The sequence below is a fragment of the Sorex fumeus genome, unplaced genomic scaffold (genome assembly GCF_029834395.1).
Source record: "Sorex fumeus unplaced genomic scaffold, SorFum_2.1 ptg000063l, whole genome shotgun sequence".
NCBI classification, from domain to species: domain Eukaryota; kingdom Metazoa; phylum Chordata; class Mammalia; order Eulipotyphla; family Soricidae; genus Sorex; species Sorex fumeus.
The window spans coordinates 64,718,738-64,742,044 of record NW_026606120.1 but is presented as its reverse complement, the minus strand read 5'-3'; the positions used below and the strand labels follow the sequence as shown (position 1 = coordinate 64,742,044).

The following is a 23,307-nucleotide window of genomic DNA, read 5'->3' as shown; positions in this document are numbered from 1 at the left end:
AGCACCCTATATGGTCCTTCAAGTCTGCCAGGAGTGATCTCTGTGCACAGAGCCAGGGGTAACCCCTGAACACTACAGGGTATGGCCGCCAAACAAAACATAAATCCATGTCATTAATTCCTCTTAGAGTTTAATTCAAGATTTTTAAAAAAGAGTCTGGATTTTAATCCTGCCCTAATGCCATGAAAACTGTAAAACCTTCATTGATTTTTATTCCCCTCTTTTCTTGCCAAGAAACAATAGAATAATATCTCATTTTTTAATCCTGTTTGCTTGTAGCCTTTCTCCTTTTCCTGTTTTAAACTGATGTTTTCCCCCTTCTCTTGTAATATCACCGGCATAATTTTTTATCTGTTGGAAGCTATTTTAAGTCTTCTTAGAAGGTGGCAGATTGTACATATTTAAAACAATCACGCTTATTTAAAGTAAGAAATTCTGCAAAAACATTTTCTCTTCCAGCAGAAAATGCCTCCTGGAAGAAGGAAACAAGGTAGTCATTCTTCATGTATCACAACTCACTCTTGGATGTGTTGCTCTTTGCAGATTGGAAAATTGCACAGTGAATTGGATATGGTGAAAATGAACGTGAGAGTGATGTCCACCATATTGATGGAGAATGTTCCTGGGTCTGAAAACTGTGAGGACATTGAGCTCCTGCAGGTGTAGTATGATTGTAGGGTTGTAGGGACAGTCCATCTCATAAGGTTATTCTCTGAACTCAGAGTTCTAGAACCAGAAGGCACTTCCCCTTGACAAGCCTATTGGTTTTTCAGCTATCGGTCCTTAGAACAATAGGGGTTCACAGAAATTTTCTGCTGGCCTGTCATAAAATGAGTGCCATTTAATGCATGGTCTGCCTGGATTACATAGGAGAGTGAAGCAAAACAGTGTTGCCCAGGGTGACAAGTATAAGTGGTATTGTGTATATGTACATCCTTTTACTAGTCTGCTGAGTATTTTTCCTTTCACAAATCTGCTGCAGGTGAAAAGAGGTTGGAGTTCACTGACCTGTTCCTTCATTCTACATCTTAAGAGTCATCCTGACATTCTTTTATTATCAGAAATATGATAATAGCTTAGACACGGTCCTTAACCTCTTGTGACAATTTTATCATTTGTAGCTTTGTTCCTATACCATTTCTCCACAGTTTCTAATGGTCTTTAAATGTTTAAAAGTTACCTCTAAACCAATCTGTTCAGTAATTCCTGAATAATTACAATGTTATAGGCAAGATAGACATGAAACTCCTTACTCTTGAAGCTTTTTTTTCTAGTAAGAGTGTAAAGTACAAGTTAAGTACATAGAAATCTATACTCTGGTTTTCAGGGGTGGGACAGGGAGAAAGATGAGGATGGTTAGAATGTTTAGATGGAGACAGGACTCAGACTGTGGAGGAAAATTGGTGCATTTGAGGTTAATCATGAACAGTTCATTACTGGAACAGTGACCCTCCCCTCCCCTTTTTCCATGCCTAAAAATGTTCATATACCCTTTTCCTTCAGATAGTTCATTCTATTATCAATTTTAAGTTTAACATAACTTTTGTGGGGGGGGGGCTTTTTGGCAATGCTCAGGGGTTACTCCTGGCTCTGCAGATAGGAATTACACCTGGTATTGCTCAGGAGACCATACGGGATGTCCGGGATTGAACGTTGGTCAGCTGCTTGCAAGGCAAACACCCTCCCCACTATACTATCACTCCGGCCTCATAACAAAATTTTTAGCACTAATTTTAGAAGAAGTTATAAAACAGTGGTTTCTAAATCTTTTTTCTTCCCAAAGAAATTCAGAACCTTACTATATTTTCTTTTTTCAGACTCCCACCCTGCAGTTCTCACATGCATATTATTCTTCCTTTAACTTGGGTTGTCAGTAGTACTTTTCTTAATCATTGTTTATTTGGCAAAGAAATAATAAATAGAATGTCCTTGTTCAGCACATCTTCCTGTAATTACATTTTGTATGTATTACTTGAATCTCTTAGTAGTAGTCTTTGCATGTCCATTAAAGTCCTTTATACTTAAATGCTAGTAGTTTGCTAGATGCAAAATTCTAGGTACAACCCTTTTTTTCTCTAAGTCTTTGAAAAATACTGCTCCATTGTTCTCTTGTATCTGGTGATACTAATAGAAGTAGCTTCCTGTCTCTTGTTTCTTTGCTTTGTAATTTTGTAATTTTTCTTGTGACAATTTCTTTTATCTTTGTAGCTCTGAAATTTTTTGCTGTAGTCATGTTTTGATGATGATGTGTTTTGGAAAATGCGTTGTGCATATGTCCTAGAGTATAATGACACAAATAGATCTGGTATATATAATCGACTATGAACCTATGCTTTATGGCATAGCTTCTTATGGTTGTCATAGTATAAGCTGTCCATCATGAACTGATACTTTATAAAGTGACTGAATGACTACACTGTGTCTACGGCTAGGTGTGTATATGAGCAGTTCTCTTAAGAATACTGCTTGGGGGTAGGGCCACTTGCCTTGCATGTGCAGAGACCTGAGCATTTTACCCAGCACTACACACCCCCCCAGTTACTGCAGGACTGTCCCTGGTGTCTCCTGATCACCACTGGGGTTACACTGTTGGCCACAGAAATGCTGGGCCTGCATATTGAAGAGTTAGACCAAGTTGTCTAGATATTGCCAGGAGTCCTCTGCATCACTTGAGCACTGCTTGGTAGGCTCCTTTTAATGAAAAACTAATCTTGATTTCTTCTTCATAGGCTTTTCTTACCCTATCTGCTTATGTGCATTTTAAGTTCTGAAAAACACTTAGCTTTCACGTTCTTATTTTCTACCATTATTTCTCTTTGCTTTGCAGTTTTTTAAAGATGATAAAGCTTCCAGTTATATTCTTACCTCAGCACTTCTTTATACTTGTCATTTCTTCAGAGTTTGTGTGTGTGTGTCTGTGTTTGTGTGTGTGTCTGTGTCTGTGTGTCTCTCTGTGTGTGCTGTAGTTTTAGGAACATATCTCCATGTCACAGATATTCTTCTGAAATGTTCATATCAGGTTGTCTCTTCAGCCAGCCCTTCTAATAAATGTTTTATTTTGACAAACACATTAACTGATAAGTCTGTTTGGATTTTTTGTATTGGTGTTTCCTTCTTTTTTTTTTGTGATTGTGCTTCTCCCTTTTTATACTTTCAAAGAGTATCAGTTCTTTTAAAGTTGTTTCTCCATTTGCTTTGTGGATTCTCTTTTCTTTTTGATCACTGCTGCTTTCATTTGTGTTCCTCAGATGGTCTGGCTGGATTGCTGGTAATGATCTCGTTTTTCTGTAAGATTTCTAGCAGTTAAACTGTGACCCAACTTACCTATATCGAAGAGAGGACAAAATTGCTGCAATTATTGGCCTAGGGTGAGCCTGGTAAGATAAATATGCAGCTGGTTTTCTGAATGATGTCCTTCCTATTATTTCCTGAATACTATCAAAACCTCGAAATAATGTCTAAAATGTAATCTGTCCCTACCATTACTCCCATCTAAAAGAAGATAGTCCAGTTTCAGCTGTCTGGTTTGAAACAGGGAGATAAGCATAAGCAGGTTTTATATTGCCTGATTATTTCCCTGCTAGACCTCAACCAAACCTTTTGTCACTGTCACTGTCCTCCCATTGTTCATCGATTTGCTCGAGCGGACCCAGTAATGTCTCCATTGTGACACTTGTTACTGTGTTTGGCATATGAGTACATCATGGGTAGTTTGCCAGGCTTTGCCATGTGGGCGAGATACTCTCGGTAGCTTGCCGGGCTCTCTGAGAGGGGCAGAGGAATCGAACTCAGGTCGGCCAAGTTGGCTGCGTGCAAGGCAAATGCCCTACCCGCTGTGCAATCGCTCCAGCCCAACCAAACCTTTTTAATGCCATCTTATTTGGAAGGTGAAGGCACAGAGCAGACTTCATTTACCACCCATATTGTGAACCATCTGAAATGTCCTGGAATGTGCTTTACTATGTGTGAGTCAGCATTGATCTGTGTTTGTGCTGTGCAGCAATGCAGAATGTTTTTTTTATATTTTTATAGTTATTGAAAATATGAGAGCTCATTTCTCAAGATCTGTGCAAGTCTAGCACTAGAGACTGGGGAGTTAGACATACTTCTTAAGGAATTCCTTGCCACCCTTTAATGAATTTGAATTGTGATCTCTCTCAGATTCATAGGGTTCAAAGGGAATTTACACCACACAGTTTTATCATAAAGCTGGTGTTTTAGAGGTGACCTTAGCTTGCCTGGGTCACTAGGGCTGGCTCTGAGGTTTGGAAACCCATGTCTTGCCTTTCCAAACACTGGGAACACTGGGCTAAGGGTCATGGCTGTTCTGTATAGATTATTACAGGCCTTTATTATGCCCTGCCAGAGTGGGTGGTACACAGTCAGCAGAACAGAAGGCCACTTAGGGAATATAAGTTGAAGAATTACGTTAAGAGAAGAAATTATAGAAAGATTGCACTGGTAATGTTGGGGTGGCGAGACAAAGCTCTGGAAGCAGTTTAAGAGTCTTTACCACTAGTCTTCTACTGTGAATTGCAGTGAGTGGAGAAGGCCATCTGTGGTCATGTAATTTTGCAAAACCAGCTGTCTACTCCATTCTTGGGAGTATATAAATCCTGCTAGGATACTAAAGGCTCCAAGAATCTTTATTTAATCGATCATTAAAAAACTTCAACCAACCAATGACTATCCATTGGCTCAGTATCTATTAATATCTTACAGAACATTGGAATAGTATACCTGGAGAAACATATCAGTATTTTATGTCAATAGCTTCAAATTGCATCAGAATATTGTACATAGGAACATTATTATATACTGTTTTGCTATGGATTCATGTTCTCTAGCAAATTTCTTGCTGTCATTGGACTTAGTGTCTATATGTATAAAACTAATGATGTGCTATCATAGTATTAAGTCAACAAAACTATCATCCAATTGCATCCTATTTATTAGGAGATTGATTAAAAAATTAATCACGAGAGTCTATTTTCTTAGAAATACACAGTTGGACATTTTGATATATACAAAATTTCTTTTTGTTTTTTTTTTCTTTTTTGGGTCACACCCAGCGATATACAAGGGTTACTCCTGGCTCTGCACTCAGGAATTACTCCTGGTGGTGCTCAGGGGACCATATGGGATACTGAGTATCAAACCCAGGTCAGCTGCATGCAAGACGAACGCCCTACCTGCTGTGCTATCACTCCAGCCCTCATATACAGAATTTCTGACTCAGGATGATGAGACACTTTTAAACTTTAAAAATTAAATTTAATAACTGTTAAACCAAAATTCACATAAAGCATATATGGCATGATATGTAAGTGGTTTAATCCTTACTGGCCATAGCAGTATTTCTAATTTTATACTGTCTACCCAGTTCTTTCCAGGGCTCTAAAATGAAGTGATTTATGATCCCTCTCTGCTTCACAGAACCATCTCACTTAGAAGTGTGACTCCAGTTTGATCTGTTATACATCCTGGAGTCTGCTGAAATGCTTTTTGGTGTTAGAATCTCTGGGTGCAGATGTTTGGTTGACTCTTGGAACATTGATACTAGTTTGTTGTCTGCTGTTTTGTTGCCAAAGCACAGGACTGGATGCTGCCTTGAATAATAAAGAGAATAGGGTTAGAAATCAACATTAGAATACTACACAAGGCCAGTTCAAGTTGAATGAGTACTAGCATTGGATTAACTTGAATACTATGCCTATTAAATATGCATTATCATTTATTTTGTGTTTTTCTTGGGAAGTCCATAACTGTAGTCATAGGATTGGTTGTTCTAGAGGATGAACCAAAATGTTCAGCACATAAGTCTCACAGTTCTTGGCTTTTTTTGCACACTGACTTTATCAGTGATCACAGTCTCAATTTGTTAATGTTAGAACCAGACTCTCTATTGGAATCACTTCCTGTTTTGTCTGCTGGGACTATCCTTTCCACCGGGTATTCTGCATTTTTAAAACCATTTACACTGTATCTTCCACCTGAGATCCTGTATACTGTACTTGGAGTTCCCAAACTCTTCTTCCAAGCGACAGTGGAGAGCTAGACTCTACTAATTAACTGCCCTTGTTCTTTCTTCATCTCTCAGGCAGCAAATGTAGTTTGTATAGAAGACCCTTTTCCCCGCCACAGGCTTAGACTGAATTTCAATTTCTCCGTGAGAGGGGATGAGAAGATTCTGAAATTGCATCCAGGCTAGTGAAGGCTGGGATGAATGAAGAGGATCTGATCACAGGGATGAAATGTGGCCATGCAGGTTTCTGCCTGAGTTTCTTGGCACGATGTGCTTGGTATTGCCTGAAGGAACTGACTTTGCTGGCATCTCCCCGTTTCATCTGGGTTTTGCCCCATGTTGGTACAACAGTGAAAGAAGAGAGTTGTCTTAACAGGAACAAAGTGAGCTTTGATTTGGGAAGTAGAACTTGAGGAGGTTCCAAATTCCAAGAGAAGTTTGGAATCATGTGAGCCTAGAATTTCTTTTTGTGATGATAGTTTATAATACATTAAAAGGAGAATCTGAGAGTAAAATAAAATGTCATCATGTATGATGATTCTTTGTGTTTTCACCTTTCAGAAATGTGAGTGAAGTGTGAAAAGAACTGTCTCCGGACTGGAGCGATAGCACAGCGGGTAGGGCATTTGCTTTGCATGTGGCCTACCCAGATTCAATTCCCAGCATCCCATATGGTCCCCCGAGCATGACCAGGAGTAATTCCTGAGTGCTTGAGCCAGGAGCAACCTCTCTGCATCACTGGGTATGACCCAAAAAGCAAAAAAAAAAAAAAAAAAAACTATCCCCTTCCTTTCTGGATAAGGCTGCAGGAAGAGGATGAGGGCTGGAGAGTAACAGTATAAGGGTTAAGGTATTTGCTATGCATGTTGCAAACCGTGTTGGTTCCCCAACACCACATATGGCCCCTTGAACCACCACCAGGTGTGACCCAAACCCCCTGTACTACCGACCCGAAACACAGGGCACAAGAAATAAATTTATTTATTTATTGAAGGCACTGAATTTAGGACCTTGTTTTCCTGAGCCTACATTCTACCCAGGACACCAGCAAATTTCTCCTTTTGAACCCAGAATTGACTTTTCAGTATCAGTTTCTAACTTACTGAATTTTCTTAAGGTACGCGCTATCAGCTTTACAGCTAGGAGGGAAGCACCTCGAAGGTGGTACCCCTTTCTGTACATCAGACAACTAATGCACATTTAGAGTATGTGCTTGGTCCAGTGAATTTATTATAGACTGTTTGAGTAGAATAGACTGGTACTCTGAGGAATCGATGTAGGACTAAGGGTTTACAAAAGCTAAAAACTTTGAAAAAACAAAGTATTGACATTATGGGGAGGAAATATGGAGAAGGGTTCCATGGAGTTCATGATCCCCTTGAGGCTGATCTTGACACCTGATTAGATGTTCAACCGGGACCTATATGAGGAAAATGACTATATAATAAAATTGAGCTGGGAAGTATTCAGATTTCTTGGTTGGGGGAGAAAGGCACACTGACAGTGCTCCTGATTCAGCACTCAGGGGTCACTCCTGGCAGGTGTGGGAGACCATAAAGGCTCCCGGAACCAAGCCTAGGTCAGCCACATGCAAGGCAAAACACCGGCCTACTGTACTGTCACAATAGTCTCTGGAAAGTGTTCGGCTTTAGGGTAAGCAGGGGGAGCTTTTATTTTGAGCAACTGGAGATATTCTCTGGAAGGTCTCTTGCCATCTGGGTGGGGTGGAGAGGGGGCAATATGTTTTGGACTGATAATAGGAGTATCGCCATGCAGATAGTGTTTCCAGAGACGCCGTTCAAGCAGACACATTTCTTCCTGGTCTTGGTATTTTTGTTGTTGTTTCTGTTGTTGTTTCTTTGTTTTCTTTTCTTGGCTAAGACTGGTGGTGAATGTGGGATGAGTTGATTTGAAAGTTGGATTTGAAAATGCTGAAGGATTGTCTTCCTTAATTCCCGAGTGCTCAGGAGAAGTAGGAGCCATCTGGAAATCAGGAAAGTCTCTTAATGAGTGCCTGTTCTGCTTTGCTATGAAGAATTTGTGAGCTGATTGTTCAACTCGCTTTGACTTAGAGAAGCCTGCCTGGTTGGGAGAGGGTCTGCAGGGGAGGAGGGCGGATTCCAAGAGCTCTGCACAGCACGCATGCACCGCCAGCTGTTGTCCTGTGTTTGACAGGTCCCCACAGCCCCAGCCCCACGTCTGCCCGCTGCGGGGAACTGGGGAACTTCTGACCGGTTCTTTTGGTCTGAGCAGCTTGATCTTCGCGCTGTTTCCAGGTGGCTGGGGCCCTCCTCTGAGACAGACATCAATGGCAAGGATCACAGTGGGCTGGCTTTTGAAGAGGCGTTTCAAGGCCTACTCTCTAAACCTGCTGAGAGATGTGCTGCTCTTTCATGTTTCCGTTCCATCTGCCTCTGGAGAGGGCAGAGGGAAGGTCTCCACGTGACCAGGGACTATTGATCTTGGCTACAGATTCATTGCAAATTAATTTCTCCATTTTTTTTAGCACAGACCTCTAACTGCCATTGTATTTCCTTGATTTTGACATTGCTCTAGCAAGGCTGTCAGGGAGCAAGGGGAAGAAATGCCTTTGGGGGGTCTTCCCTAAAGTGAGAACAGAAAGAAAATTTCTATTCATGTGGGGTTAGATTCGAGGCTGTGCTTATTCCTTGAGTCATGTTGGACACCAGGGAAGGGTACCCGTGTTATAAAATTATATTAGCTAATTAAGTGTCTAGTAATTCCCCGTTTAGGCACCTCTCATTCATGCATTGACTACCTCTTTCCAGGCCAGACACCATGGAGGGTTTCAGCTTTGCCATTTCCTCTTCTCTAAGATAGTTGTTGTAAAGAAGGGAAAAAAAAATAATCTTGTGGCTAAAATTTAACCAACTCCCATATCAAGTATGTATAGGGTAGGGCTCTTGGCTCTAGCAAGTCTAAAGTCTATACCCTTTGCACTTTAATCAGAGCCCATTAAGGCGTTGGTTGTGAGAGAAAAAGACCAAATCATGCAGAAGATATTTAATGTCTGGATCTTTAAGAAAAACGTTGGTAAACTTACTCTGATAGTGGCCAAGTCATTAGCAGTTAGGATAGTTTTTTCAGCTGTGTATTGCAGAAATCAGCCATCTATGGTTGTCTCATTTTTTTTTCCCATTCTTTCCCTTTCTCTTTGTCTTCAAGTACTTTTGTTAGGATTTTGTGCAGGCGTAACGGCTTTTACCTCTGAGTCTAAATGCCAGCTAGTAATTGTTTGATTTATTTATTTAGAGATTCCCTGTCAGGAGTTTTGTAATACATGGCTTGAGATTCTAAATGGTTTTGTGAAGTGTAAGTCTTTCAGCAGGTCTTCAGAAGGGGCTGGGAGTTGGGGGGAAGCAGATAAGAATGTGATGATTTAGCAGTCCTATTGCTTTTAGTTTGAAAGGGAAAACTTGTCCCTGTGGCATTTTTTCCTGATGCTTAGGTACAGTTCCCTGGATGAATTCTAACCAAGTTGAATTTAAAGAAATATGAATCCATCAGTTTAATGCTGCACAAGCTTATTGAAGGTTTGTCTAGGAAGGAAGAATGTTGTAAGGCAGCAGTTATAGTGTATGTAAGAAACATTTCTGGGGTGGAGGATGCAGAGATAGTACAGAAAGTATACTTGCTTTTCACATGGCTAACCTGGTTTGAACCCCACCCCATATGATCCCCTGAGCCCTTCAAACAAGTGACCCCTGAGCACAGAACCAGATCTAAGCCCTGAGAACCACCAGGTTTGGCCCCAAAGATTCTTTTTTTTTTCTGCTTTTTGGGTCACACTAGGCAATGCACAGAGGTTACTCCTGGGCTCTGCATTCAGGAATTACTCCTGGTGGTGCTCATGTCTGGTGCTCAGGGGACCATATGAGATGCTGGGAATTGAACCTGGGTCAGCCGCATGCAAGGCAAACGCCTTACCCACTGTGCTATCACTCCAGCTCCTGGCCCCAAAGATTCTTGATTTTTTTTTAATAGTGGGTTTTTAACTCAGCCCTGGAGATACTGAATCAGTTATGTCTATAGTGTGGGCTACTGATCATGAGAAAAAGCTGGTGTGAGGAGAGGTGTCAAGGTGCTTAATGCAGTGTTTTGGGCTAGTGCTTTTCTGCTACCAAAAGTGGCCCACGGGCAGTAGGCTTCAGTAGTAGGTCCATGGGCTGATGTGGGTCCACAGGTGAGAAGGTTCAGAATCACTTCTGGTGGTAATCCAAAGAAAGACTATAGTCATAAGTAGTTTTTAAAACCTGGTTTAGTTTATCTTTGAACACACTCACCTGTGGTATCTGTAAAGTGTAAATGTTTAAGTAAAGCATAATGAGAAGATTATGCTGCTGTAAATGTGTTTAAACAATTTTTTCTTCTGATTCTAATAATAGGAACAGCATTTTACATTTTATATAGTGCTTTATAATTACAGAGCTCCTCATTATATACAGTTCATTTGATTTTTATACCAGCCCTGGAGAGAAATGTGGCAAGCAATATAATTCTCATTTATCAAATTAGAAAGCAGATTTTGGGTTTTGTTTCTATTGTGACAACATTCCCACATACCTGGATTTCCCACATACTTCTCTTGATTTCCAATTCAGCATTACTTTCAAGATACTGTATTGTCCTAATGTACATTTTAATTAAAATTTGTGTGTGTGTGTGCCACATGTGGTAGTAATCAGGACTTACTCCTGCCTCTGCACTCAGCATTCTTGATGATGCTGGAATGACTGTGTGTGTTGTGAGAAATCACAACCTAGTTACTCACATTCAGAGCAAACATCTTACTGCTGTAGTATCTCTCCGTCCCCCTTTTTTAATTTTTATTTTATTCTTTGGCTTTTTGGATCACACCTGGCTTGATCGGGGTTACTCCTGGCTCTGCACTCAGGAATTACTCCTGGTGGTGCTTGGGGCAACATATGGGATGCTGGGGATTGAATCCAGGTTGGCTGCATGCAAGACAAATGCCCTACCAACTGTGCTATCTCTCTGGCCCCTCTTTTTTGATTTTCAAGTAACAAATCATTACTGCTGATGAGAGAAGAGCTACCATAGCTAAATAATTGGTATTTGTCATAGATGACTCAAGCATGTACACACATTCACGTTTCTATATATTGGTTAATAGTGCTGCCCTTATAGATCATTCCTAACATGGAAAGTGAAATTTCTCTCTTTGACAGAAACTTTATAAGACGGGTCGAGAGATGCAGGAAAGGATCATGGATCTGCTTGTGATTGTGGAGAATGAAGATGTGACAGTTGAGCTCCTTCAAGTGAACGAGGATCTGAATAATGCCATCCTCGGATATGAGAGGTGAGCAGATGGGGGTGCTTTCCCCAACCTTTCTCCAATTCTAGCTTCACCAGGACTTACTCACCATTCTTAACAGAGTCTCTCAAAAGGGAATGCTCTGAACGATCAGGAACAAGTTTCAACACAAAGCTGCCTTCCTTTTCACACAGGAGGTTGTGGATCTTTTAGAGTCTTTGCGATTAGTCTTTCAAGTAGGACAGTGCCTGAGTCATTCTTGAGCACTCTTGGGCAGTGTAAACAGTGTTCACACACTGACCTGTGAGCAGTGAGTTGAGTCCTACTCAACCCTCTTTGTCTACACTTGATCACATTGTAAGTACTTAAAGATATGACTAGTGTAAAGTATCTTTGTGGAGGGGAGGTTGGCTCCAAGCTTGAGATGAAGAACACTAAGAAGAGGGAGGATATTATGATTGGTAAAATAGTTTGTACAAGACCAGAGTAGCTCGAGTAAAAGAACTACTGTGTAGAAATTTGGTTTTATTGAAGAAAATTTCCATTAAGAAAAGTACAAAGAAGATGAGGCTCAGAAGTACTAGAACTTGCCCAGACCTGGCATTGCCAAAAATACACACACACTCTCACACACACACACACACACACACACACACACAAACACACATACACACGGAACAAAAAATTAAATGCTCATAATTTTCTCATGTTCTATACGTTCTTATTGTTGTGATTTATGTAAAGGAATTCTATTTTTTTTTTTGCCCTTTAGTTTTATTTGGGCTAGAGAGGTAGCACAGTGGGTAGGGTGTTTGTCTTGCACGCGGCCAACCCGGGTTCGATTCCTCAGCCCCTTTTGGAGAGCCCGGCAAGCTACTGAGAGTATCTCACCCGTATGGCAGAACTTGGCAAGCTCCCTGTGGCATATTCGATATGCCAAAAGCAGTAACAAGTTTCACAATGGAGACATTACTGGTGCCCGCTCGAGCAAATTGATGAACAACAGGAGGACAGTGCTACAGTGCTACAGTGACTTTTATTCACTGTATCATTAGTATGTGTCCTGCATTTTTAAACATTTTGGGGAAGTCATTATTTTTAAAAGATGCATAATGGTCTCTGTTATACTCTTCACTTACCCAGGAATTAAAGTTCTAACTCATTTGTTCATTTATCAAAATAATGGTCTTAGAATCTATTATAATTGGCAAGTCTCATCAGGAAAGCACTTTAAATTATATTTGTAAAGTGTGCACTTTGAGATGGCACCATTTAAGAAGACCTCTACACACGGAGCTGGAGTTGATGAAACTAAGAGCAGAGATGGTGTTGTCTCGAACTGTGTTTTTACCATGTCGCCATTGCCACCACATAACTGTCATACCGTTTTAAGTAATACAGGAACTCTTTTTTTTTTTGGAAGCTTGCCTATCAAGATAGATTGACCTGAGTTCCATCCCTTACACTGCACATGGTCCCCTGAGTCTTCCAGAAATGATCCCTGAGCACAGAGCCAGGAGTGAGTCCTGAAAATAGCCTGGTATTTCTCCCAAATCTCCAAAATTTTGCTGCACGTGATGTTCACATCCCACTTTTCTGCATGAAATCTGTGATAATTGTGAGGTATGATAGACAGTGGGAGACAGTCTGTATCCCAAAGCCCAAGCACACTGGCCACAGTCTTAGACTGAGAAGTGGCTCTAATCTGAGTTTCCATGTGGAATGCTGTATAAACTCATTGCTCCAAACAGTCTCCTGCTCTATTTCCATTTCATCTGTAGGCCTTCATATCATTGAAATTCATGAACTTCTAAGATCCTCCCCCCCTTTTTTTTTCTAGACTGTTGTTTTTCAGTATGAATAGTACTGGGATTTGAGGTAGGATAATTGTTCCTTGTGTGGCTCCTGCTGGGGGGTGGGGAGGGGGTTGTCTCTCCCAGGTGAACCAGATCTGTTGAGAATACTAAAAATGTGGAATTGCCATGGTGACTGATTCTAATCAGCTGATGAGGAATGAGACCAAGTGTGACAGAAGGGAAAAGAATCGTGGTCCCGTCTGGAATCTCACTGATTATTTCAGACAAGTTGCTTCAGCATTTCTAACATTTGGGGCTTTTTCTTGTCTATAACAGAAGAATCACTAATTGGTGATGTGGGTGGGAGTGATTTTTACTGTCAGAATTAAATGAGAATCATGTATATAAGCACCTAGCCGAATGCAGGGAGGTTGACACATAATAAATAATATTTTGTTGTTCTCTCCCTCAGTGTCCCATTGTGCCTTTTAATTTACTGACATATTATTCCCCCACTGATCATGAATGAGCCAAAACAGTTAGTGAAATAATACCAATAGGTCTGAATGTCCTTCCTTCACTCATATTTATTGGCCCCAGGGACAGTGATTATTCCTGTGAAGGTATTTTAGTGCATTGAATGTAAGTAGGTAAATCTGGAGACTGATGCATTCCGACACCAGCAGATTCATAGTCCTTTCTCTTTGTTTCCTGTGGTAAAGATCTTTGGAAATGAAGAAATATGCATGGAAAAACAGTGTGGCTTCAGTCAAATGCAGCCTTCTGGTTTTCATTTTTGAGAATTTTCTTATAAACCACAAGTCTGCTGACTAAAGCTTCCTCAGAGAAGAGGGAATGTGTGTTTATTTGATCTAGCTACGGAGAGATTCAGTCTCTTCTGTGAAAACCTTATTCTTATTCCACTGTGAATTGTGTGTGTCCTAAGTAGCCATGGTGAATTGCGAGACAAAGACATTTCGTTTCAATGATTCAGACAAATGCTTGCCTTCAGAAAAGTTACTAGTTTGATGTGTTCATTTTCCAAGGTTTCTGTAACAAATTACCATAAACCTATCCACTTAGAGCAACAAAAACATGATACTACTATTTTGTAAGCATATGAAATAGATCTCACTGGGCTAAAACCAAAGTATCCACAGGGCCTCTCGTGTTTGCAATTTCTAGAGGTTGTTTGCTTTCCTTGGCTTATGACCCTTTCATCATCAAAGCCTCATTATGTGTCTCTTGCTCCCTCTCCTGCATCTCTCTGCCATCCTTCAAGTTTTGAGGCTCATTTAGCCCAAGATAAGTTCCCTGGTAGAAGTAAGCTCATGGGGCCAGAGAGCTAGGATGGGGATAAAGCATTTGCCTTGCACACAGCTGATCCCAGTTTGATACCTGGTATCACAGATGGTTCCCTGAGCATCACCCCCAGAAATGATCCCTGAGCACATCTGGATGTGCCCCCACATACCCAAAAAAGAGTCTTCAGCTCTTGGTCTAGGCTGTTTGGTAGTAGGTGCATGCTATACATGTGAGAGACCTGGATTTCATCTCTAGCACCAAAATAGGTGACCTCACCAAGAATCTTTCTCCTGCCTGCATCTGCAGCCTTTATTCCTCGTGCTATTTAGATCTAATCTGACATCTTTATTCTCCCATTGACTGGGCTGTGGATATCTTGTGGGATGTAGGGCATTAGTCTACATATCAGAGTTTTCCCTTTGTTCCCCAAAGACTTACAGTGATTCTCTATGGAAAAATACGTTCAGCCTAATCCAGAAACCCTTCACTAGTTTGCATCCATGGAAAGGTATGCAGATAAGGAAATGGAAACCTGTTACTTGAAGCTCTATCTGGGAAGCTTAATTACATCTAGCACATAACTAATTAGCATATAATAAATCCAGGTCATAAGTAGGTAGAAAAAATAAAAATGTGTGTTGAGAAAGGGGAAAAATCCTACATGTTCTTATAAGCTTTTAGACTTCAGAGTTCATAGTCATGGGGCTGGAGTGATAGCACAACGGGTAGGGTGTTTGCCTTGCACACAGCCAACCCGGGTTCGAATCCCAGCATCCCATATGGTCCCCTGAGCACCGCCAGAAGTAATTTCTGAGTGCAGAGCCAGGAATAACCCCTGAGCATCACCAGGTGTGACCCAAAAAGAAAAAAAAAGTTCATAGTCATGTTTCATTTAAATACAGTATTTCTAAAGTGACTCCATGGTAAAGCATTTCTACATGATCTTTATCTTGCCCCTGAGATAAACTTTCTGATAAGATGGTTCAAATGTTATGCAGAACTGAGGACCAGAAGCCCTGTTTTTAGATAATAATGTTAAGGCTTGAAATTTGAACTTCTTCCTCAAACCTCAGTATTCTTTCAGACTCATTTTTGCATATGACTTTCTCCTTGATTACTAGGGTGTGGGTGGTAAAATAAAACGTGTAATGTTTAGTGATTTTTCGTGAGTACCAAGTGTCTTACGAAAAGGATGATCCAGTAGTGAGGCAGTCAAATTTAAATGTCTTAAAATTTTATGGAAAACTTACAATGGCAACATTGAACACTTTAATATTTAAGATTAAGAATAAAGGTGAGAACAGAGGTTAATAGCTATTAAGGCACATGTGATGCATGCAACAGATTCAGGTTTTTGTTTGTTCTGGCTTTTGGGGTCATACCTGGCGATGTTTACGGGTTACTCCTATCTCTACACTAAGGAATTACTCCTGAAAGTTTTGGGGGGACCATCTGGGATGCTGAGTATCGAACCCAGGTCAGCCATGTGCAAAGCAAACTCCCTACCTGCTGTACTATCTCTCTGGCCCCAGCAGATCTAGGTTTGCATATGGCCCCTGGCATTGCATATGGTCCTCCGGGCATCTCTGGTATGACTCTGGAAAGCTCTGAGAACTGCAGATATGACCCTAGAGGTTCCTGAGCACTGCCAGACCAGCCCAGGTAACCCACTAACCCACTCACCCCCACGCTCGCACTGCTGAGCCTGAGCACCACCTCTTTGGGTCCTCATATTGAACCCTGGGCCTAGTTGGCCAGTCACTGGGAGTCGCCCCTCAGGCTCCAAACCCTATTTGGAGGTCTCCCCATAATAGATATAGTAGTTAAATGTGTTACAGATTCATGAGGGGAAGTATGTAGTCAAAGAATAATCTCATCAAACTTTAAAGCAGATTAATTTGTAGAAAAAAATAGGAAGGAAACATATTATAATGTTAGTAAAGAAATTTTCTAGGTGTTAGTATCAGTATTAATTTTAAACACTTTTCCTTAGTTTTTTTCTAAAGGCATTATCTGGAGACTGGAAAAAAAGTTATTAAATGACTGTGAGGGGTTCTGTGCTCAATCTGAAGTTATTTACAAATGAGTGGGAATGAAGCTAATTGTCTTTGTCATTAAATATTTGCATAAAAGTAATTTGTTAAATACAATAGCATTTTCCATTTTGTTCTTAATACTTGAATTTACTTACTTAAACAGATTTGCTCGAAACCAACAAAGAATTTTGGAGCAGAATACAAACCAGAGGGAAGATGCCAATGTAAGTGAATGACAGTATTATAAAATATCACCATTGGATTATAGTCAAAAACAAGACTTACCAATAATCCTTAAAAAGAGACATTAACAAACCAGGTAGAATCATTCTGATGGTGTGGTGTGTCTCTATTAATAATTATTAGGTTACTAGTAAGAAGTCACAGGCACCCATGTAGATGGTGTGATTTGGTTTATATGAGTATTGTTTATGACTTGAGGAAGTCAGCATCTCAATGGATCCAGATAAGGATCTTTCTCTGAAGCATAGTGTTTGGGAGAGAGACAGGATAAGCTATTTGGCACTTATTTTCTGAATTATGCTTTTGTTTGCTTTGTTTTCAGACCTCCAGTGAACCTTCTGCCCCATCCTGTGATCTCCTTGACCTAAGTCCTAGCCCTCCCCTACCTCGGGCCTCTCTGGGGGACCACAGCACAGCGAATGCTCAGCTATCAGACTTAAGTAAATAAGCGCTTGGACCTTTTCAGACCAGCAGAAGAGCTTGATGTGAAATAGTTCTCCTTGGTCTCATGATTAAATGCAGCCTGAGAAGGAAGTGATTTTTGACTAACAGGAGATGTCATTCTTGCAATTGGTTGGGTCAAACCCAATTCAAGAATGGGATATTTCTGGGGGAGGAAGTTCTTAAGACTCATCCCACTGACTTAGACTCCCCTGGAATTCGCATGGCCTGCTCTCTAGAGGCTGTTCAACTCCTTGGCCAATCTTTAAATCTGCTTTGAACCCACATACTATTTCTTTGCGTTTCTCTACTATACTTCAGCAAAAGGTAAGGGAATGTTTAATGTAGATGGAGAAATTCAGGAGTTATGAGGCTTAGTCCACATAGTGGTGAAATGTAGAGACAAACTTAGCCTTTTGAGTCAGAAGTTCTGTCGCTGTTCAGCCAGACAGCCTTTGAGACTTATCTACTCATAAACCAAGAAAGACAATTGCATTAAAGCTCTGTTTGAAGGGACTTGGGAGATAGCACAAAGGGTGGATTGCATGGCTGTAGTACAGAATGGCCTGTGTTCATGATATCACTCCATTACCCCCAACACTGCTGGGCCCAGAGCACACCACATTGCCAGGCCTGTGCATTAACCCATCAGACCTGCACTGCCACCTGCCCCTCAGTTCACTCTCCTGTTTGTCTCTCAGTTTAAGAAAAGTAAGAGAGCCTGATAGTACACATGTTATTACATTTGCCTTGACTCCTGTCAAAACTGATTCAATTCCTCAGCACCACACGTGGTCCCATAGTCACTGCCGAAGAACCCTCCTGAGCACAGAGCTGGGAATACCCCTGGAGCCCATCTGCTGTGGCCCCCAAACAAACAACAGCAAATTTAAAAACTCAAAGTGCTGCTTAAGTGTAAATAAACCCGTATTATATATTATATATTGACCCACTTATATATTATATGGCCCACATTAATCTTATTTATTATCTTATTATCCTTCCCCACCTTCCCCCAAAGTTTGGAAAATTACAAAATAAGATAGTAAAAACAATTCTGAAATCCAGAAGTGTGGGCACTAGTTTCTTTTTTTCTTTTCTTTCTCTTCTGTAAGATTTCTCTAATCAAAATGCTCTGCTAGACTGAATTTGTGTTTTTCTTCTAATTTCCCCTTAGAGTTCAGTCCAGTGTGCTGAGTCTTTTACATGAAAAAGTCTTCTGAAGATTTTATCTGACATATTCAGAGGGGTTAGGAGTAATTATCATCTTTTGTATGACTCATTTAGGATTATGAGAAGTTAAGAGTTCAGGGAGGATAGTAGACTATTATCCTGCCTTTTCATTCTTGTGCTTGGCCGAACAAGACATACAAAATTCTTTGCATTATGAACCAGCTTGAAATTTTAGAAAACCCAATATAATAGTAACAACATTTTTTTTTTGGTTGCAGGAAATTTCTGTCCATTTGTCCCAAGTACTGCTCTTAAATTTCTGTTTTAGGAAATCACATGATTTCATAGAGGTAGAAATATCTCAATTTCTGTCTTTTGGTGGGTTTTATAGTTGCTTTTTTTTTTCAAAACTGTGGGAAAAATACCTAACAATGGACAAAATGTTTTAAATCTAAACAACAAATTGATTTTGCATTCTAGATTCCAGCTCTCCAAGACAGGTTGTAACCAACTTGAAACCCAGTCTTCATACACAGGAGGATTTGCTTGCCTTGGAGACAGGAACTCCCCTGTAAGTATATCAGTGATAGTCTAGAACTGAGGCCACTGCATTCCGAGTCTTCATAGATGAGAGAACATGACATCCTAGAAGAAGGAGAGACTTAGGAGCCAGACTTCCTGAATTAGAGTCTCTGCACTTATATTTACACTTCCTTTATCTTCTAGAATCTTTTGAGGATTGTTCAATGTTTCTGGTGAGATGCTATATTTTCATACAGCACTTGGTACCAAACAAGTCTGCAATAATTATTGTTTCTGTTTCTCTTATAGTTGTAACAACAGAGAGAGGGAATAGAAATGAGCTGCAGAGTTGTTATATAAAATGGGACTGGAGAGATAGTACAGTATTAAAGTGCTTGCCTTGCATGTATCCAACCCCACTAAAGTTTTTTTTAAGTTAGAGTACAGTGGCCATTTCATTTATGGACTGCTCACTTTTTATATATTTCATTTCATCTTTACAAAAAGATACTAGGTCAATGATGTTTTTATGATTCCCCATGTATGGAAGAAAAGACTTGGGAAATAGAACTCTCCTAAGTTCATATAGCTATTTAATGGTAGGTCTGGTGATCTGATACAGTTTACTAAAAAAGAGAAGATTGCAGAAAATATATGTAGTGATGTTACAGCTATAAAAGTATGAACTGTAGTAAAATGTTTTTACCCACACAAATGTGTAGAAGTCCAAATGTTGGATAAAACGTGCTTTGTTGCCTGCAGATATGATTATAAAATTGTGCAGTTCTTGGGAAGCACAAGTGGCAATATCTGTTAAAATCATAAATGCATTTACCTTTGAACTTACATTTTCTTTTATAGGAACTTAGGTTCACTTAAAATGAGATGCTTACAGCACTGTTTTTTACAACATTTGGGTAATCGCTAAGTCTTGGAAACAACTCAAATCGCCACCCATTAGGGATGGGTTATAATCATGGCTACAATAGTACCATACACCATAAGAAAAAGTAAGCTTTCTCCTAAGGGGCAATCACTAGTATGTAATGAGGGAGGATGGGGATTGGAGGAAGTAGTGTATCTGTACCTAATTGCTTTTTCTGTAAGAAAGTGGGAAATAAAAATATAAATACTTGTTTCTTTGTGTGCAGAAGGTCAAGGATGCAGAATCCTTACCTAAGACCATGGAGAGGCAGGTCAGAGTAGCTGGAGCAAAAAAAAACTAAACAGTAGTGGGATTTGTTTTATATCAAAGCCTCTATCTTTTTTCTAAAGCTCTTTTAAATTATAGATATTTAGATGAACAGGCAATTATTTAATCGGGAATTTCTGTGATTCAGATGTAAGCACAATATGAAAAAGAGGTAACAAGTCAAGTTTGATCTCATCCTTTCTCCTCCTGTCACCACATTCCTACCATGGTCACGACCACATGGTTCTATTCCAAAGAACGTTTAAGTAAATATCAGTTATTTCTTCATTAAGTCAAATTCAGCATACTTCACACTTGAACTTTGTTTTTATATTTTTCAGCAATGTATTTTGGCATAGTTTGATATAAAAGCAAAATGTGTTTTTCAAGGATATGTATATAAGGGTAGTTAGGTTTTTTTTTAAGTTACCCTATGATTTATTTAAAATGCACATGTATCCTATCATTGAATTACTTTTCTATATTAAAGGGAATGAGAGGGGTGGGGAGATAGGGGGAGATAGTGTGGAGGGTAAAGACTTTTTTTTTTTTTGCACGCAGGTTTGATCCACTGCACCACATATGGTTCTCTGAGCATAGTCAGAAGTGATCCATGAGCATAGCCAGGTGTGATGTTGTCACAAAATACAACCCTACAACCAACAATATAGGGGGAATGAGGGTGAAGGGAGGAGAATGAGAAAGGAGAATTGAATTGGAAAGAAAAGAAGCTTAAAGTATAAGGGAAGAAAAGGAGAATGGAAAGTTTCACAGCTGGAAAGGGACAGTGTTTGTGTTCTGGTGTGTTCTTTGGTACTGTGTGTGATAACAAATGCTGTCATATTGGAGACACAACTCCAGGAAAGTTCCTTAGGAAGTGATTACAGCAGCTGATTTTGTTTTCCTTTACCCTGAAAATTTTGGTGGGCAATATGAAAAGGAGTGAATGTGGAGATGGAATATCCTTAGGGCATCTCTGTCAAACCACATAATAAAGTCCTAGGTAATAATTGCTTATATTACTTATGTAATCCTGGATTTACATATGTAATTTAATTTTGTAGTCATGGATCTCATAGCATAATGCACACAAAAATCATGTGGGTAACTTTTAAAAATCAAATTGTTGGCCTTCTGGAGTACTTTAGCTTTTCTAGACTAAGCCTTTTGTATCTATTATTTTTAACTTTCAAAAAATATTTACATGTGAGTGAAACTATAATTAAACCAGTTATTCTATAATAACACAGAGTTTTCCTAAAGCTTATATCAATGCTAAGTCATATGTCAGAGATCACATAGGAGGGCCCAAACCAGATGTTTAGATTATCTTCTGGTCTGTATTTTCTTTCTTTTTTTTTCTTTTTTCTTTAAATTTTTTATTTATTTGCCTTTTGGGTCACACCCAGCAGTGCTCAGGGGTTACTCCTGGTTCTGCACTCAGAAATTACTCCTGGTGGTGCTTGAGGGACTATATGGGATGCCGGGGATTGAACCCGGGTTGACCGTGTGCAACGCAAACACCCTATCCACTGTACCATCGCTCTGGCCCCTGTATTTTCTTTCACTCCTCTGTGCTTGAAGTTTAAATTTTTTATATCACAGAACAAATAAGTGATAGAATTATTTTTTACAGAAAGGATGCTTACAAAATAATAATGATGGTAACGTCATGGGTCACATACTCAGCTTACTTATTTTTATGTACAGCAGGCTAAAAAAGCAGGGGGCAAGAGCAATAGTACCAAGGGTAGTACTTATTTTACAGCCAGCCAATCCAGATTCTCTCTGCTGCATGCCATATGGTTCTCAGAGCCCCAACAGAAGTGATGCCTGAGCACCACTGGGTATGGCCCAAGAGCCAAGGGAAAGAAGAGAATAAGAGGTATTTACTAGTACTTGTACTAAGCCTCTGAGGTAGAAGCTCTTTTATTCTCATTTCATTAGGAAAACAAGCTTAAGGAAAATTAACTTATCAAAGGTTACCCAGAGAGTGCAGACACAAAATTCAGTTCAAGTGCATTTGATTATTTCAGTACCTGTTCTTGTAAAGGTTTATTAATTAAATCTCCACATCGTAAAATTGTCCCTTTTTCCTTTGCTGTATAGTTACGTGACTCTTAACTTCTGTTTTAACCATCCCAGTCAGGCAGATATTTCGTCAGCCCCCCAAACTCCCTTATTTCTTTATAATCACACCCTCCCACCTCAGCCAACAGGAACTCTGATGTTTCCTCTGTCACTATAGTTTATTTTCAAGAACAACCTAAAAATATGTTATTTCTAAGAAAGTTAAGATGAAAGATTATCTTCATAAGAAAGATTGTGTGAAATTGGTATTTGCTTGATGTAATTTAAAGCTTTTATATTACATGTATATATATATTTGTTTAGGAATGCTATGTGTTCTTGGTTAAGTGATCCTTTTATAATTGTATGTTTTTTCTTTGTCCTTTATAATTTTATTTGCCTAAATATTTACTCTGATATTAATATAACTTTTTTCTGTTCCCGTCTAACTTTCATTTGATTAATGTTTGCTTAGTCATATGTTTGCAAAGCTTTTCTCCATCTTTTTATTTTTAACTATACCAAATATTTGAAGTGAGTTTATTGTAAATAGTTTATAATTTTCACGTATCTTAATATATTGTAATAAGTATTGTCTTTAATCAGTATGTTTAGATGATTTAAAAATTTAATATAATTATATAGTTGGACTTGGACCTACTTTTGTATCATCTGTTTTCTATTTCCTTTAGGCTTCCACTTTCCACCCCACCACCACTTCAATTTTTCTGGATTCTTTTGAATTAGTTGAATATTTTTAGTATTTAATTTTACCTATTTTGATTTTACAGTCACATAGGAGGTACTCCTATGACTATAGTTTGATTTCCACTGTATCTTTGTATAGTTTCATATGGTGAAGTACAAGGTTGTTCTGGACATTGCTATTGATAGCTTAACATTTTAGTAAAGACCTAGTATTTTGACCCTTGTTTCATTTTTTGGTCCTTGTTGGGGGCCTCCCCATTGTTGCTGGGTACTCTATCTGGTGGCACTTGGGAGACCATGTGGTGTTGGGAATCAAACATGGAGTCCTTTGCATACCAGAAATACCTTTAAGCTACCTTACTGACCTGGTATTTTGGCACTTAAAGTAAAATACTGGACACTTATCACCATATACATACTTCTTTTATATTATGGTTATATATATATACATATATAGCCTATATATATCATTATATTTGTTATATATAGGGTATATA

The 23,307-nt window shown here is 39.4% G+C and overlaps 1 protein-coding gene across 2 annotated transcripts in view; it reads left to right on the top strand.

Moving 5' to 3' along the window:
• The window catches only part of TOM1L1 (target of myb1 like 1 membrane trafficking protein), a 50,992-nt gene that overhangs the window by 15,523 nt on the left and 12,162 nt on the right, over positions 1-23,307 (top strand). The window contains exons 7-11 of one of the 2 annotated variants that reach the window (XR_008794249.1): positions 544-660; positions 11,236-11,369; positions 16,625-16,685; positions 17,027-17,472; positions 18,799-18,889. Coding sequence is in view for 1 of the 2 variants with exons in the window: in XM_056127389.1 (XP_055983364.1) it covers positions 544-660; positions 11,236-11,369; positions 16,625-16,685; positions 17,027-17,144; positions 18,799-18,889 (521 nt within the window). In the remaining variant the exon portion in view is untranslated. Of the gene's footprint in view, positions 1-543; positions 661-11,235; positions 11,370-16,624; positions 16,686-17,026; positions 17,473-18,798; positions 18,890-23,307 lie in introns of those variants that run through there. The other variant, XM_056127389.1, reaches the window with a different exon arrangement.